This window comes from Ochotona princeps, chromosome 22, assembly GCF_030435755.1.
Source record: "Ochotona princeps isolate mOchPri1 chromosome 22, mOchPri1.hap1, whole genome shotgun sequence".
Lineage (NCBI taxonomy): Eukaryota > Metazoa > Chordata > Mammalia > Lagomorpha > Ochotonidae > Ochotona > Ochotona princeps.
The window spans coordinates 7,767,589-7,783,308 of NC_080853.1; the positions used below are offsets into that span (position 1 = coordinate 7,767,589).

The window sequence follows — 15,720 nt, forward strand, 5'->3', positions numbered from 1 at the left end:
CGTCCGATGATTCACTCCCCAAGTGGCCGCAATGGCTGGTGCTGCACTAATCCGAAGTCAGGGGCCAGGAGCTTCTTCTGGGTCTCCCACGTGAGTGCAGGGTCCCAAGGCTTTGAGCCGTCCTCGACTGCTTTCCCAGGCCACAGCAGGGAGTTGGATGGGAAGTGGGGCTGTCAGGATTAGAACTGGTGCCCATAAGGGATCCCAGCGCATTAAAGGAGAGGACTTAAGCCGCTAGACCACTGAGCCGGGACTTTAAAGGAAATTTAAACAACTTGCATGGTTGTCAGCTGGCCACCCTCAGAGCCCACACTGACAGACTAGATTTTTTCAATCCCACCAGAAAACACCAGGTGGCCAGAGAAAGGAAACAGTTGTAAATATAGAAGATTCTGTCCTCCTTTCACTCTGAGCTCTAAACTGTCAATCTGTGGTGTTATTTTCATATAAACATTTAACCAAGTTAGAAAATCATGCTTCAAACACATAGGGTGAGAAACATCACCCAGGGTAGAAGCCCGGCCTGGGACTCCAGGCAGTGCCAGTTCTGCGGACATCAAAAGGCAGGTAGAGGGCGACACCACAGAGCAGGGAACCAAGTCCACATCTGGTTCCCCCCTGCGGCAGCTGGAGTGCACCAGCTCCACTAGAATGCCTACTCTCCTAGTCCCTCCAACACCTACAGCGGCATTCAGAGCAAATGAGCTTAAGGCTCATCCAAGCTGGGGAGCCGCCTTCAACCATCAGGAGAACAAGGCAGTAAAACAACTCTTAGAGTAGAATGTATGTGCAAATCCTTGAGCTGATAAAGGTCTAGTACCCAGAACTCTCAACAATTCAATAGCAAAGAGACAAATCAGACCATTTAAACCAAAACAGACATTCCCTCGGGCAGGATCAATGGTGAGCTCAGCATCACTAGTGAGAACAGTGATCATCACTAGGGAGCTGTGACCTCACACCCACCCCCTTGTTGGCTATCATTTAAAAAAACAATGGCAAGAAGGTGAAGACACTGAAGGCCTAGTAAGATGCTTTAGATACATGGAAACACAGCTTATCAGCTCTGGAGAAAGTTAAATACAGAATAACTACTAGATACCAAATTTCCATTCCTAACTAAATAACCACGCACCAGGATCCCACATGGGTGCTGGTTTGTGTCCGGGTGGTCCCAGTTCCCTTCCAGCTCTGGTTGTTGCCTGGGAAGGCAGTCAAGGATAGCCCAAAGCCCTGGGACTCTGCCCATATGGGAAACTTGGAAGAAGCTCCTGGCTTCAGATCAGCTCAGTTGTGGCTGTTACGGCCGCTTGGGGAATAAACCAGCGTGTGGAAATCTCTTTCTCTCACTGTCTCTCCTCTGTGAATCTGACTTTCCAATAAAAATAAATAAATCTTTAAAAAAAATAAAAAGTTCATCACAGCACTATTTACTACAGCCAGCGCTGCAAACAACTCAAATGCTCATCAAATGATGTGTGAAAAAAACATAAAGCAGTCTAGCCACAGGAGCGAACGGTGGAAAGGCACCCACAGACAGGAATGAGCGCCAACACAGGGTTCCCCACACATGGCCCTTGAAGACATGCTAAGGACACACCAACCACAAAAGGCCATGTGCCATATGCTTCCGTTTATGAAATAATACAGAGGCTAATTCTGAGACAGAAAGCAGAATGCGGTTTCCAGGGAAAGAGGGAAATGAGGAATGAGGGCTTTAAAAGGTTTTCACTATGTTTTGCTTGTTTGTTTATTTGAGATGTTACAGAGAGTTCTCATCTGGACAAGCACAGGAGGAAGTAACTCAACCCAGGGCAGGGACCAAGGGACTTGAGCCACCACCTGCTGCTTCCCAGGGAGCTAGACTGGGGAACAGTGCCAGTACTTGAAACCAGACACTCTGATACAGGATATGGGCAACTCAACTGTTAGCCCAAATGCCTGCTGCTACCCACATTTTCCTTTTGGGGGCCATTGCTGTGTCACTGTAAGTAAAGCCACTGCCTATGGAGCTAGCGTCCCAGGTGAGCACCAATTCCAGTCCTGGCTGATTCGATTCCAATCCAGCTCCTGCCTGGAAAAGCAGCAGCAGATTGGGGAGAAACTGAAGAAGCTCCTGGCTCCTGGATTTGAACCAGCCCAGCTCTGGCCACTGCAGCTATTTGGGGAGTGAAGCAGTGGATGGAAACTCTGTCTCTCCCTGTAACTATTATTATTATTCAAATAAATAAAGAAATCCCATCTATGATAAAACTCCAAACCATATGTATCCACCACGGTATATATGTTTATGAATACCACATGTATGTACAAGCACACGGCTTCAAGAACACTTCGAAAGGAAACAGAGTAAGAAGAAACCAACACACCTGTCTGGCATGGATGGGGGAGACATATAGACTCCCATAAATCATGTGCTTCTAATTCTTCATGTCTGCAGCTGTAATTATGCACAATGCATAAAAGCTCAGACATGCCAACTGTAATAACTCCACTAGCTTTCACACTACATAAAATACATAAGCCAAGTGACGTTAATTGTTAACTATGCTTTCTGTCACTAACAATGATTCACCACAATTGCTTGCGTAGCCCAACATCAGCAAGGACTAAACACATGTCAACAGGTTTCAAGCTTCTACACGTCAAAATGGCTTGAGTGCTGGCAAACCCTATCAGCAGAGGGGAACACGCCCTGGTGCCGTGGCATGCTCATGACACGGAAGTCAGATTTTTCCTGGGTGGGTCCGGCACGGTAGCCTAGTGGCTAAATTCACCTTACATGCCCAGGATCTCACATGGGCACCGGTTCTAATCCCAGCAGTCCCACTTCTCATCCAGCTCCCTGCTTGTGGCCTGGGAAAGCAGTCGAGGATGGCCCAAAGCCTTGGGACTCTGCACCCGTGTGGGAGACCCAGAAGAGCCTATGGGCTCTTGGCTTTGGATCAGCTAAGCTCTCGCTATTACGGTCACTTGGGGAGTGAATCATCGGACGGAAGATCTTCCTCTCTGTCTCTCCTCCTCTCTGTATATCTGACTTTGCAATTAAAAAAAAAAAAAAGAATTTCCCTAGGTTTCACTAAAATTCTTCCAGGTCAGGAGTTTCTGAGGCCTGGCTCTGGATTAACTCATGCAATGGCATCACTACATTTAACTATAGTTCATACAGACTACTTAGCGAATTAACAAGTGACCTATTAACAGCAATTGATTTTATTCATCAGATTACATTGTGTGGACACACAATCATAAAGTACTAAAAACATATCAGAACAGTTGAAGAAAAATGCCTATAAATCTACCTAAAAAGCCCAGTGGCCAAGAAGCTGTCCAGGATGCCCACTTGGCATGCTGGAGGGCTTGGGTTCTAGCCCTAGATCTGCTCCTGATCCTGGCTTCTGTGTGTGCAGCTTGAGAGTCCTCCCACATTCGACAGCTCCAGCAGTTATGTCCCTGCTACCCATATCAGAGACTTGCTCTGAGCTGCTAGCTCCTAGCTGTTGCAGGCACTTTGGGGATCACAGCTCTCTCTAATCAAGTAAATAAATAAGAATATAAAGAAAGCAAATATCGGGGCCGGCACATTGGCTCAGCCAGCTAATCCTCCTCTTCCAAGCACCAGCATCCCATATGGGTACCAGTTCATGTCCCAGCTGCTCTAATTCCCATCCAGCTCCCTGTTTACAGCCTGGAAAAGCAATGGAAGCTGCTCTAAGTCCTTGGGACTTTGAACCTGTGTGGGAGACCTGGCTGCTGGCTTCAGATCAGCTCAGCTCTGGCCGTTGCAGCCATTTGGAAAGTAGTCTGGCAGATGGAAGATCCTTCTTTCTTTCTCTCCTTCTCTCTGTAAATCTGCCTTTCAAATAAAAATAAATAAATCTTAAAAAAAAAAAAAATAGAAGAGGGCCTGGTGCCATGGCCTAGCAGCTAAAGTCCTTGCCTTGATCGCGCTGGGATACCATATGGTCGCAGGTTCTAATCCCGGCAGCTCTACTTCCCATCCAGCTCCCTGCTTGTGGCCTGGGAAAGCAGTTGAGGACGGCCCAAAGCCTTGGGACCCTGCTCCCGCATGGGAGACTTGGAACAAACTCCTGGCTTCGGATCAGCACAGCACTGGCCATTGCAGCCACTTGGGGAGTGAATCAAAGGATGGAAGATCTTCCTCTCTGTCTCTCCTCCTCTCTGTATATCTGCCTTTCCAATAAAAATAAATAAATCTCTAAAAAAAAAAAAATAGAAGAAGAAAGAACACTTCATTCCATTCTGCTAACGCATGCTGACCTGTAAGTGGAGACACCAACTCATACACTGCTGAGGGACTCACAAGAATAAAACAAAACCATGAATCACAATAAAAATTCTGAATGTTCCTGCAGACACTGGGTTTATGATCTGTTTGGAGAGCAGACAATCCAAGAGAAACATGCATCTCTGTTAAACATAGACCATCCCTTTCTGACCCCTAAACAGCAGGAAGGATTTTGTCAGAATTAAAAACTGCATTGTTAAAACCTGTTCTACAGTCTCTAACAAGGTCAAACTTAAATGGTCCACACCCCGAAAGTTACTTAGAAAGTTTTACCTGCCTTTTATGTGTTTTCAAGTATCAAGCTGACAGCAACATAAATGGACTTGTCCTACTCTTTAAGCCTGAAGAATAAAGATTTAAGAAAAGAAGTGTCAGGCCCGGCGCCGTGGCCTAGTGGCTAAACGCTCTGGGAAACCATATGGACACCGGTTCTAATCCTGGCAGCTCCACTTCCCATCCAGCTCCCTGCTTGTGGCCTGGGAAAGCAGTTAAGGATGGCCCAAAGCCTTGGGACCCTGCACCCATGTGGGAGACCCAAAAAGAAGTTCCTGGCTCCTGGCTCCTGGCTCCTGACTTCGGATAGGCACAGCACTGGCCATTGCACTCACTTGGGGAGTGAATCATTGGACGGAAGATCTTCCTCTCTGTTTCTCCTCCTCTCTGTGTATCTGACTTTGTAATAAAAATAAATAAATCTTTAAAAAAAAAAGTTTTAGAAATGGCACTACACAAAGATGGATGCTATGATTGCAAACACAGTGACTTTTTCTAGCAATTCTCTGACCATTTCCCAGCACCTAAATATAAATGTGGAACAAGTCGCACTTTTCCTTAGAATGGTTCTACCAACCATTACTGAAATAGATAAGACAAGCCCAGTTCCACCTTTCACTTTTCTGAAAGATTCAATCTAACAAGACACGTGGTTGAAGTATGCATAAAGGAAACTAGAGCCTGGCTGTGCTAAACTTCCCTTTCCTAAGAGACTGGCCAAGTGCTATGTCTTTGTACAGAAAAGGGAACCTCCCATTGTGGTGGCAGGAACTCAAGTGGAAACAGAACAGAAGGACTGGGCAAAGGGCAGGGATGGGGCTGCCCATTTGGACAGAGCCCAGGCACACGCGCGTTGGCAAGACCGTCTCTGCATTCACCTAAGACGAGCAGGCTGAAGAAAATGGTCATGCCACTCGACTGCTCCTCCTGCTGAGCCTGCTCCCCAGTCTGCACTGGGAGGATGGGCTTGGCGGGGGTCGGCAGCACCAGTCTTGTTGTGACACCCAGGGTGCTGTGCAGGGTGACGTTGAAACCCTCGTGTGTTGCATTGGGGAACCTGCCAGAAGACGGAAAGCATAGCAGAATAAAAACAAAGAACCCTGAAGCACTAGTCTCCCCACCCCTCGGCCCCCAAACCAGACAGAAGCTGCAAGACTTCTGTGGGACTCACAAGGCCCAAGGGAGCAGGCACTTGGGGATCTGGGCATTGGGGGACAGGTGCAAAGGGGATCGGGCCTGCTGTGGACAGGAAGGGTGGCCTGTTATATGGCACCTGCACCTCGTGGTCCAAGGCCCCATATTTATTACTTAGCACCTTCGCTTCTCCAGTTTACAGGTTATGTCTGCAAGCTGAAGACGCTAGGCAACACATGGCAAGCTGTGTTCAGGGTCTGTTCTGCTGGCTCACCCCACCCTACAAAACCCCCTCTCAAACTTTAAAAAGCTGTTTACTCTTCTACAATAGCCCCCTCCACCCCAATCTCTATTTACGTTTTACATTCTGAGGTGGGATGGTGAGCTGTGACTATAACAGTTAATCATCATACATTCTGCTTCATTCCTTGAACCAGGCATCACGTGAATGAGGTGACTTTTTCTTGTTTACCTGTGAGTCACCCAGGCTTGGAGATATTGTGTAACTCAACTAAGATCTCAGTCACAGGGCAGACTCAAGCCTGGAACCTAAGAATTACTGGGTTGTCTCCCCTTGCTGGGCTCTGATCTGATGTCTCAGACAGGGATCCCGTTGGCTGATGGAAGCTGCCTTTAATGACATGGCCCTCAAGAGGCCAAGAGCCACATCTGAAAGTTACAGGGAGGGAGTCTAGTGTCGTTTTAGAGATTCCTTGTTAAACATTCAATACACACACAGGGCATGCTGGCCACGCAGACGGTGCCCTGCCAGAATGCCGACCCTCCAGAGGCCAGTTCGCTGCCAAAGCCCTCGCCCTCCAAGCCCTCGTTGACTCTAAAGTAGACACCAACCCTCCCGTAAATGCAAGCTGCTGCGGCCCCCTGCCCTAACACCTTCCCACTCCCACCACAGCACTCCTCAGATCCTCTCCATCTATGACCTTCTCTCCGGCACTATCATGCAAGCTCCCTGCGGGTGCGGAGGGGGCTCCCGGGTCGGCCTCCTTCTTTGCACCGTGCCGTGAATGAGTGAATGGCCAAGAGCCAACTAATGAATGAAACCGTGGAGGCGACAGACAAGAAAACTGCTTGTTACAGAGCAGGAGGCGACTGGCCAAGGAAGGAATGGGGGTGAAGGGGGAACCGCAAAGACTTCCAGGAGGAGGAGGCAGGGTTGAGTAACCTTCAGATGACCGGAAGCTGGGGCACTGGGGAAGTGGGTTACGGTTTTGCAACACTGGCTCCGGGGTCTGGGCGGAGTGACACATTCCCCCAGCCCCAGGGCCGTCCGACCTCGGGAACACTGCAGGGCCCAGGCCCGCCCATCCCACCCTCCTCCTAGGTGCTAGCACGATCAGTCCTGGCCAATTGGCACAGGAACCCCGCCTTCTGAGGCCAGAGGGCGATCTGAGAAACTCAGTGTCACCCGCCAGGGCCCAGCCCTGCCTTCGCCTCCGCCGCCAGGGAAAAGCCCACTCACTCCTCTTCCGCCATCTTCTCCCCCAGCCTGACGAGCCTCCAAGACCACCGAGTTCGGAGCTGCGGGGCTAGCAGGACCTGCTTTGCTTCCGGCTTCCGCTGGAGGCGCGGGCGGGCCGGCGAGCAGGGGGCGGGGCCTCCGCCCTGCGCGGGTGACCCTCTGTCCCTTCGTCTCCATGTCCTGAGGGTGGGAGGAAGCGCGTGGGAGGACCCTGCCGAGTGACCGGCTGGGGCCACATGATGGAGTGTTCCCCAGAAATCCTGGCTTTGGCCCATCTTAAGGTGCGAGCGATTCGGGAGAAACTCCTGTAAGGTCGCTGCTCTTCACCCAACGTCTGGTAATGCGCTGGGCTGGGTTGAGGCCGGACACTTAAGGGGGCGGGGGGCGTGTTCTCTAGGCTTGGATGTCCCTCAGCTCTAGGGGGCCATAACTACGTGGATTTGGTCCGCTTGTTCACTCTTCCTTCTGTGGCCTTTTACTGAGTGTCGACTGTGTGCCTGGCATTAAAAGAACCGTTGAGCCCTAGAGAACGGATCTTTCATTCCTTTCTGTGTTTCTTGAATCTCCTGCCACTTATGATAGAAACCCAGTGCGTGCCTAGTGGTGACTTGGGGCGCAGTGGACATAAGTGGGACTAGAGGGTTCAGTGGTTCCCACGGTGAGGGCTGGTACCTACTGGCAAGCCTTTGGTGTGGTTGGTTGGCCACTGGTCTGAGTGGCCCCACCTCACTCAGCTAGTCAGAGCGGCTCTCAGAACTTCCCTCCCTCTGCCTTCCTAGCTTGGAACATCCACAGGCCATGGCGGGCAGGTTTCAGCCCTGTGCCCTTATGTCTCCACAATGGGGCTGGGCCCGTTTGGCACCACCTTGCCAGCCTTCATATTTTTGTTTAACCCTTACCTTGTATGGGAGGCTTCTCCTGACCCCACCCTCTCCCTCTTAAAGTCCAAGAACCCCACCGTCCCTCAATGACCTTCCCACCTGACGCCTGACACAGCCAGTGTTTCACTGATGCGCACGGTCTGTCTCATTCTGGAAGCTTCGTGGAAGTGTTTGTTTTGGTCTCTGTTTTACCATAGTCTCCTGGAACAGTACCTGGCTCCCAAGCATCCCTTCAGTGATCAGTAATCATGCAGAATGAATAAACACGTCAGTTAGGGAGTTACAGTAGGATCTGAAATATCGGAAAGACATGAACTTCACTGTTTGTGGAGGAAGGCTGACTGGGGATGGGGAAACTTGTATGGGGGGGGGGGGGTTGGGAGGCAGGTCTCTGCCATATTGGAGGTGCAAGCTGCTGACAGGGTGAAGAGGCAGGGCTGTGTGCTCTCTGGGCCCTAGATGCAGTACTAGAGGTAGGATTTGCTGATGGACTGTGGCAGATTTGAAGGAAGCATCTGGGGCATCAGGGTTTTAGTCCTCCAACCCTGACTGTTCTCTACCGTTGCAGACCTGGGAGGATGGTTGCCGAAGCCAGCCAGCCACAAATCCTATGATGGTGAGGCTCTGCCAAGGTGCCTTGACTCCTCCCTGTGGGTGTGATGCCAGGCCGTTGTTCCCTCATGCTTTACCTGACTTTGTGGCAGATACTGTTGAAATCTACACGGTGAAGACCATAGAGGCCAGGGCACTGGCCTGCAGTTCACCCTGCTTACAGATAGCACAGCCAGCCTCCAGGCACAGAGCCTGTCTCTACCTAGCAGCCTGCTGCTCATCGGCCTTGATTGCTCTGGTTCTGACATGGTGCCAACAGCCCACCACCTTCCCTCAGCACAGAACTGGCCCATAAGACACCCACAGCTAGCTTCTGTCTAGTTAAACCTGTGCAGTGAAGGCTTGGCACCCCTACTCTAACCCCAGTCTGAGAATTCCTCTGGCTGGGAATTCCCTAAGGGCTGCCCCTCTGTGTCCACCCATGGCTGTCGCACCGGACCCTGTTAGCGAAGTCCATTCAGAACTCAGATGGCCCTGGGATCCCAGTCTTGGCTTCCAGGGCATCTGCTCCCAGGCCTGTGGGTAAGTTCCAGGCTCTTCTCACCTCCTGGGTTCGAGTCTCAAATCCCAGGTCATTACCCCAGGAAGGCAGATAGAGCCATTCAATACACACCTGTTCTGTGCCAAGCAAAGGCAGGACCAGCAAAGGGCACAGCGAACTTTGGCCCTGAGCAGCCCTGCTGCCAACCCGAGAAGGTCATGGCACCCTCAGCACCCCAGAGCACCTCACATGCCCCATCAGAGCCCCTCTTTTGAGTGTTAGGACCCACACACAAGTTTCTGCCTTTGTTTGCTCTCTGCTGTGACTGCTGTGCCCTCCCATCCTATTCTTCCTCCTTTTGACTCTTCAGGCCTCAGTTTAGATGCCACCTCTTCATGGAGGCTGTCCCTGACTATTTAGTCTAAACCAAAGGTCACTGATGACACTCTTCTGTAAAGACTGTAGGCTCTGCTGGAGCTGGGATCTAGAGGGCATCAACTTAACCCCCGGTATAAAAAGCAGCCATGGGGGACTGGCAGAGGCCCAAGTATTCGGGCCACCCTCTGGTGCTCCATTTCTTCTTATTATTATTCTTCTTTTTATAAAGATTTATTTTATTTTATTACAAAGTCAGATATACAGAGAGGAGGAGAGACAAAGAGGAAGATCTACCATCCGATGATTCACTCCCCAAATGAGCCACAACAGCCGATGCTGCACCAATCCGAAGCCGGGAACCAGGAACCTCTTCCGGGTCTCCCACGTGGGTGCAGGGTCCCAAGGCTTTGGGCCGTCCTCGACTGCTTTCCCAGGCCACAAGCAGGGAGCTGGATGGCAAGTGGAGCTGCTGGGATTAGAACCATTGCCCATATGGAATCTGGTTAGTTCTAACTATTGTGGTCATCTGGGTAGTAATCAATTAATGGAAGATCTCTCTCTCTCTCTTTCTCTCTCCGTAACTCTAACTTTCAAATAAATAAATAAAAGTTAGTGGGTGGTAGGAGAAAAGAGGAAGATCCCTCATTAGCTGGTTCACTCCCCAAATGTCTGGCAACAGGGACTGGGCCAGGCAAAAGCCAGAAGCCAGAAACTCAATTCAGATCTCCCACCTGTGTGTCAGGGACCCAAGCACTTGAGCCATCCTCGCTCTTTCATAGAGTGTGTATTAATAGGAAACTGGGTGGAAGTGGAGGAGCTAAGACTCCAATATGGGACACTAGTAAACACTTCCCCAAACTCCTGTTTTGAAAGGCATAAGCCTTCAAAGACTGGAGAACAGAGGAGACAATAGGACCTTTTGTGAAAATAAAAAGCAAATAAAAAGTATAAAGACAATTTGTCAGATCTGGACAAACTGAATCTTCGGGCAGTGATGAGGGCAGCCAAGGCCAACCCAGTTGGTTCATCTCCTCAAATTCCCAAAGGCCTGGGGACTGGTGGCACCAGATGCCTCTGGAAGCAATGTCAGAATGGGGAGGGGGACACTGAGGAGAGGAGATGCAAATTAAGGGAAACTGCAGGTCAGGTTGGGAAGAAATCAGGCAAAATACACCACAGAATCCTGCCAGCTCCCGGAAGTCAGAGGGTGAAAGCATGTCCCATTTAAAATCTCAGCACAACTTCGGGCTTCTCAGTCAAGATTCTGGTGCAAGAAGGCCATCAAGTCATGGGTCTGAAGTTCTGAGGGAAAGCGCTTTCCAACAGAGAACTCTATGCCCAGCCAAAGTGTCAGCAAGGAAGCAGAGAGAATTCTAGAAGTCTCTTCAGATACAGAAAGTCTGAAACATTTTACCCTCCATCCTGCCCTTCTCCATGAGTTTGCTACCTCAAAAGTAGCAAGCCAGGCAAGAAAGGCAAGATTATGTTACCCAGGAAGCAGAAATGCAGCAAGGAGAGAATTAGAAGTGTTCCCTGTAGAGGCAGCTTGCCCCAGCAGTTCACCAGTCCAAGTGGGAGCAGGTCTGCGACTCCCAGGAAGTATCTTCAGCAGGGGAAGGCACAAGCTGTCTGAGGCGTTGGAAAGGGTTGAGAGACCTTGGTCAGTGGCAGGGAGGTCCGAGTTGAATCTGATTACAAATGTTGGGAATCTTAAGCCTTGGGGAGCAGGACAATCATTAACTCAGAGAAAAATAGAACTAACTGTGCAGACTACCAGAGGTCACTGTGGTTTACCGTGCAGCTCAGTGTCTGTTGTCAGGGAGTCAGAAGTATATAAATATGTAAACAGAACATGGTGGTATTGTAGGCTTACCCGGAACTACCCTGAGAGGTGGGAGAAAGGGGGAGGGTCTGTGCTGGGACAAAAAGGTGTATCAGGGTGGGATCCTCACTGCCCAAAGGCTGAGAAAGTGTGAAGAGGTGAGAAAAGCCTGTTATGTAGAAATGCAGAATTAAATACTAAAAAGGCCAGCTCAAAGGGGTCAGAATGGTTGTGTTAGGAGAACAGGAATGGGATGAGAGTAGCAATTTATGTTTTTAAAGATTTATTTATTTTATTTTATTACAAAGTCAGACATACAGAGAGGAGAGACAGAAAGGAAGATCTTCCGTCCGATGATTCACTCCCCAAGTGAGCCACAACAGCCCGTGCGCGCCGATCCAAAGCCAGGAACCAGGAACCTCTTCCAGGTCTCCCACGCGGGTGCAGGGTCCCAAGGCCTTGGGACATCCTCGACTGCTTTCCTAGGCCACAAGCAGGGAGCTGGATGGAAAGTGGAGCTGCCGGGATTAGAACCGGCGCCCATATGGGATCCTGGGGCATTCAAGGTGAGGACTTTAGCCGCTAGGCCACACTGCCAGGCCCAAAACAAATAAATCTTTATAAAAAATAAAAAATAAAGATTTATTTGTTTTTATTGCAAAGTCACATATGCAGAGAGGAGAAGAGACAGACAGGAAGATCTTCTGTCTGATGATTCACTCCCCAAGTGAGTGCAACGGCCAGTGCTGCGTCTGTCCAAAGCCGGGAGCCAAAAATCTCCAGGTCTCCCACACGGATGTATGGTCCCAAGGCTTTGGGCTGTCCTCGACTGCTTTCCCAGGCCACAAGCAAGGAGCTGGATGGGAAGTGGAGCCGCTGGGATTAGAACTGGTGCCCATGTCCAAAGCAAGGACTTTTAGCCACTAGGCCACCGTGCCAGGCCCTGTTGTCCCCATTTTGCAGAGAACACCTGTGGGCAGTGGTGGCTGTGTGGACTGCTCATCAGGCAGACTCAGAGCCCAGAGTGGATGTTCGTTGGCTGGAAAGGGCTTGGGGGAGAGGGGCAGCAGAGTCCTGGAGGTTGCAAAATGCTGTGGTGGTATCCTGACTCTGGGAGAACCAGAAACACCCACACACTTAGTGCCTTCTCAGGGCTGGCTCCTAATTCAAGTTTGAATTGTAAAACGTAGCACCGGGACATGTGTTTGGCTTAGTAATTGGGACACTGGCGTCTCACCACTGAGTCCCTGGTTCAATTCCTGGCTTCAGCTTCCTGTTAGTGCAGCCCCTGGCAAGCAGCGATGGTGACTCATGTATACGTGGGTCATTGTCTCCAACACGGGAGATTTGGATTGTGTTCCCAGCTGATGTGGGAATTTGGGTGGTGAACTCGTGGATGTGATCTTTCTCCCTTTCTCTCCCCCTCTTCCTCCTCCCTGCCCCCCCCCCCCCCGTGAAATATACTTCTAAAAAAATGAAAAAAAAAGAGGAAATTCCAAAGGGATTACATCGTCACTGTAGAAAAAACTGAAACTATAGAAACATAACAAGATAACATCTTCAACACCCCCTACCACCACCATCACCACCACTCACTTCTAAACTTCTGACGTTCATGCTCTGTCTCTTTCTTCCTGTTTCCTGTAGCCAGAGCATCCAGGAAAGCCTTTTGGAGGATGTGGCATTTGAGTTACTTCCCCAAAAAAGTGTCGAAGCCACCACAAGAAGCATGCTCCAGGCGGTGGAAACCGCATGTGCAACAGCCCCGGAGTGGGGGTGCAGGAGGACGGGTAGAAGGCTTTGAGGGAGACAGGTCAGTGAGGCCGATGAGGGGCAGACCACGGAGGGGGAGGCCGATCTGGAGCCAGGGAGCTGCTGTGTGCGATGATCAAGCTCTAAGTAGAATTTGTTAAGCCAATTCAGGCTCTTAAAAGGAAGGGGAAGTGAGACACTGCCCATTGCGTTCGTTTTGACCAAGTGTCCATTCTGTGCCAGGCCCTGGCCCAGGTCCTGGGCCTCTAGTAGTGTTTGCTTTGAATATCAGAGGTTCAGGGCCAGCCAAGTTGACAAAGACGCATTTTTCCAAAGCAAGCACCTGACCTGCTGACGATGGGAAGAGTCCCAAGGCCCCTACTGAGAGGCAATGCCCTTGAAGACATTTCCCAGCACTGAGTTAGCTTAAAAACCATAGAATGTCAAGGTCTAAAAGAGTGGCTAGGGCCTGGCTCAGTGGCCTAGCAGCTAAAATCCTCGCCTTGAACGTGCTGGAATCCAGTTCTAATCCTGGCAGCCCAGCTTCCCGTTCAGCTCCCTGCTTGTGGCCTGGGAAATCAGTGGAGGACAGCCCAAAGCCTTGGGACCCTGCACCCATGCGGGAGACCTGGAAGAGGCTCTGGGCTCCTGGCTTTGGATTGGTTCAGCTCTGGCCATTGCAGCCACTTGGGGATTGAACCATTGGATGGAAGATCTTCTCTGTCTCTCTTCCTCTCTGTATTTCTGACTTTACAATAAAAATAAATAAATCTTTTAAAAAGAAAAATAAGAAGAGTGGCTAGCAGCCCAGGCTCTGGAGCTGTCTCCTTGGGGTTCATGCCTCCTTTTGTTGTTTCTTGCTGGGTGACTTTGGCCTAGTTGGTTTGTCTCTCTGAACTTCAGCTTTCTCCTCTGTAAGATGGGGCTGATGGTAGCAAAGCTCAGCACACGCATTTCAGTCCTCATGATGTCACAGTTATGCTCTAGAGTCACTCCCATAGTGCACAGGACAAGACCGAGGTGCAGAGTACCTGATAAACGCGGATAGTTCCTGTGACGTCACTGCCTCACGTACAAGCATACAGTAGTTCACCACTGCTTGTAGGAGCTTGCATCAACAGACTGTAGGGTTGTGACCTATGCCCTCCCCACTCGTCTGCTTCCTGTTTCCCGTAACCCCTGTTCTCTGCAGGCAACCTGCTTTCTGCACACCTTATTTGTGTGTGATACTTGCCCTAGTTTGGAGTGCTGCTCCCTCCTGCTCTTCTTTAGCCTGCTGGCCTCTCCATACCTACACCACCAGCAAGCCATGTGCAGAGGCCTCTGCAGGCCCAATGGAATGCACCAAGTCCAGCTACTTCTCTGCTCTCCCCACTCTCGATGGTCAAGTCTCGAGAAGCAGGGGACTGTTCCGTCTCTATCACGGAAGTGAGCCTGCAGCAGGCACCACACATGGGCTCGCTTGATGCCTGCCCCTTCAGGGGAGCTTCCTCTACTGTAAGGCTAGAGAGAAAGAAAGAGAAAAAAATAATTTCCCAGACTCCATTGCAACATGCATGCCTAATCTGACTCTGGCTGCCTTGATGAGCCAGCACCATAGTGGCAGCGACTTGTCCTTCCTGGGAGCAGGTTGGGAAGGTCCAGCAATTGGTCCCTGGTTGTGTAGGTCCTGGGAAGACAGTGGTGCTACAGGGACGCTTCTGTTGGAACAGCCAAGCAGTGGCATCGAGCATGCCTCCTGCCCTGGATGCTCTGGACTGCACCTGATACATTTAAGGAACCCCCATATGCTTCAGCTTCCTCTTGGTGATGCTGTTGTGCACCGGTTAGCAGGCCTCGCCCAAGCACTGGACACATATTTGTGGGATGAGTGAACAGTGACCTCGTAGGAACCTCTCTGTTTTCACTGTGTTCACCCCACAAGAAGAAACATGTAGGTCTGGGTCTGTATCACAAGCTTGGGTTGGGAGGAGTTCTTTCAAAGGTCAAGGGCAGGAAGACCACGTGGATGCCTTTAGCACAGGCAGGACATCTTGCAGATGAAAGAGAGTCTGAGGCAAATCCTGACGCTTTCTCCCAGGGTTGGTGGGGCCGCGGGCTGCACGCACTTGGGGAGAGCTGATGTATGAGAAAGAGGAAGTGACCAGGGTGGGGGTGGATTACCCTGGGACATCCCTTGCTACTGAGCACCCAGTAAGTTATCTTGCAGAGTGCATACCCTGCTTGTCCACTGAAAAGCAGGTTGGGAAAATGTGAAGCAAATATTTTCTTAAAGATTGGGAGAGACAGACAGGCAGGTCTTCCCTCTGCGGCTTCACTCTCCAAATGGCAGCAGCAGCCAGGATTGATCTAGGCCAAAGCCAGGAGCTTCATCCAGGTCTCTTATGTGGGTGTAGGAACTCAAGCATTTGGGCCATCTGCTATTGCTTTCCCAAGCACATTAGCAGAGAGCTGGATCAGAAGTGGAGCTTCTGGGACAAGAACCAGCACCCATTTGAGATGCCAGCATTATAAGTGGTGGCTTTACCCGCTGTGCCACAGCACCAGGCTCTGGAAGGCAAGTCTTTGGAACATGCATGGACTGGGTGTTAGCCAGAG

The 15,720-nt window shown here is 50.4% G+C and overlaps 1 protein-coding gene across 1 annotated transcript in view; it reads right to left on the minus strand.

The window, feature by feature from the left end:
* SLC9A8 (solute carrier family 9 member A8) overlaps positions 1-7,499 on the minus strand; it is a 62,525-nt gene extending 55,026 nt beyond the window's left edge. The window contains exons 1-2 of the mRNA XM_004585892.3: positions 7,197-7,499; positions 5,461-5,639 (exon numbers count right to left, since the gene is read on the minus strand). Coding sequence (XP_004585949.2) covers positions 5,461-5,639; positions 7,197-7,471 — 454 coding nt within the window. The 5' untranslated portion in view covers positions 7,472-7,499. The remainder of the gene's footprint in view (positions 1-5,460; positions 5,640-7,196) is intronic.
* Positions 7,500-15,720: the final 8,221 nt, after the last annotated feature.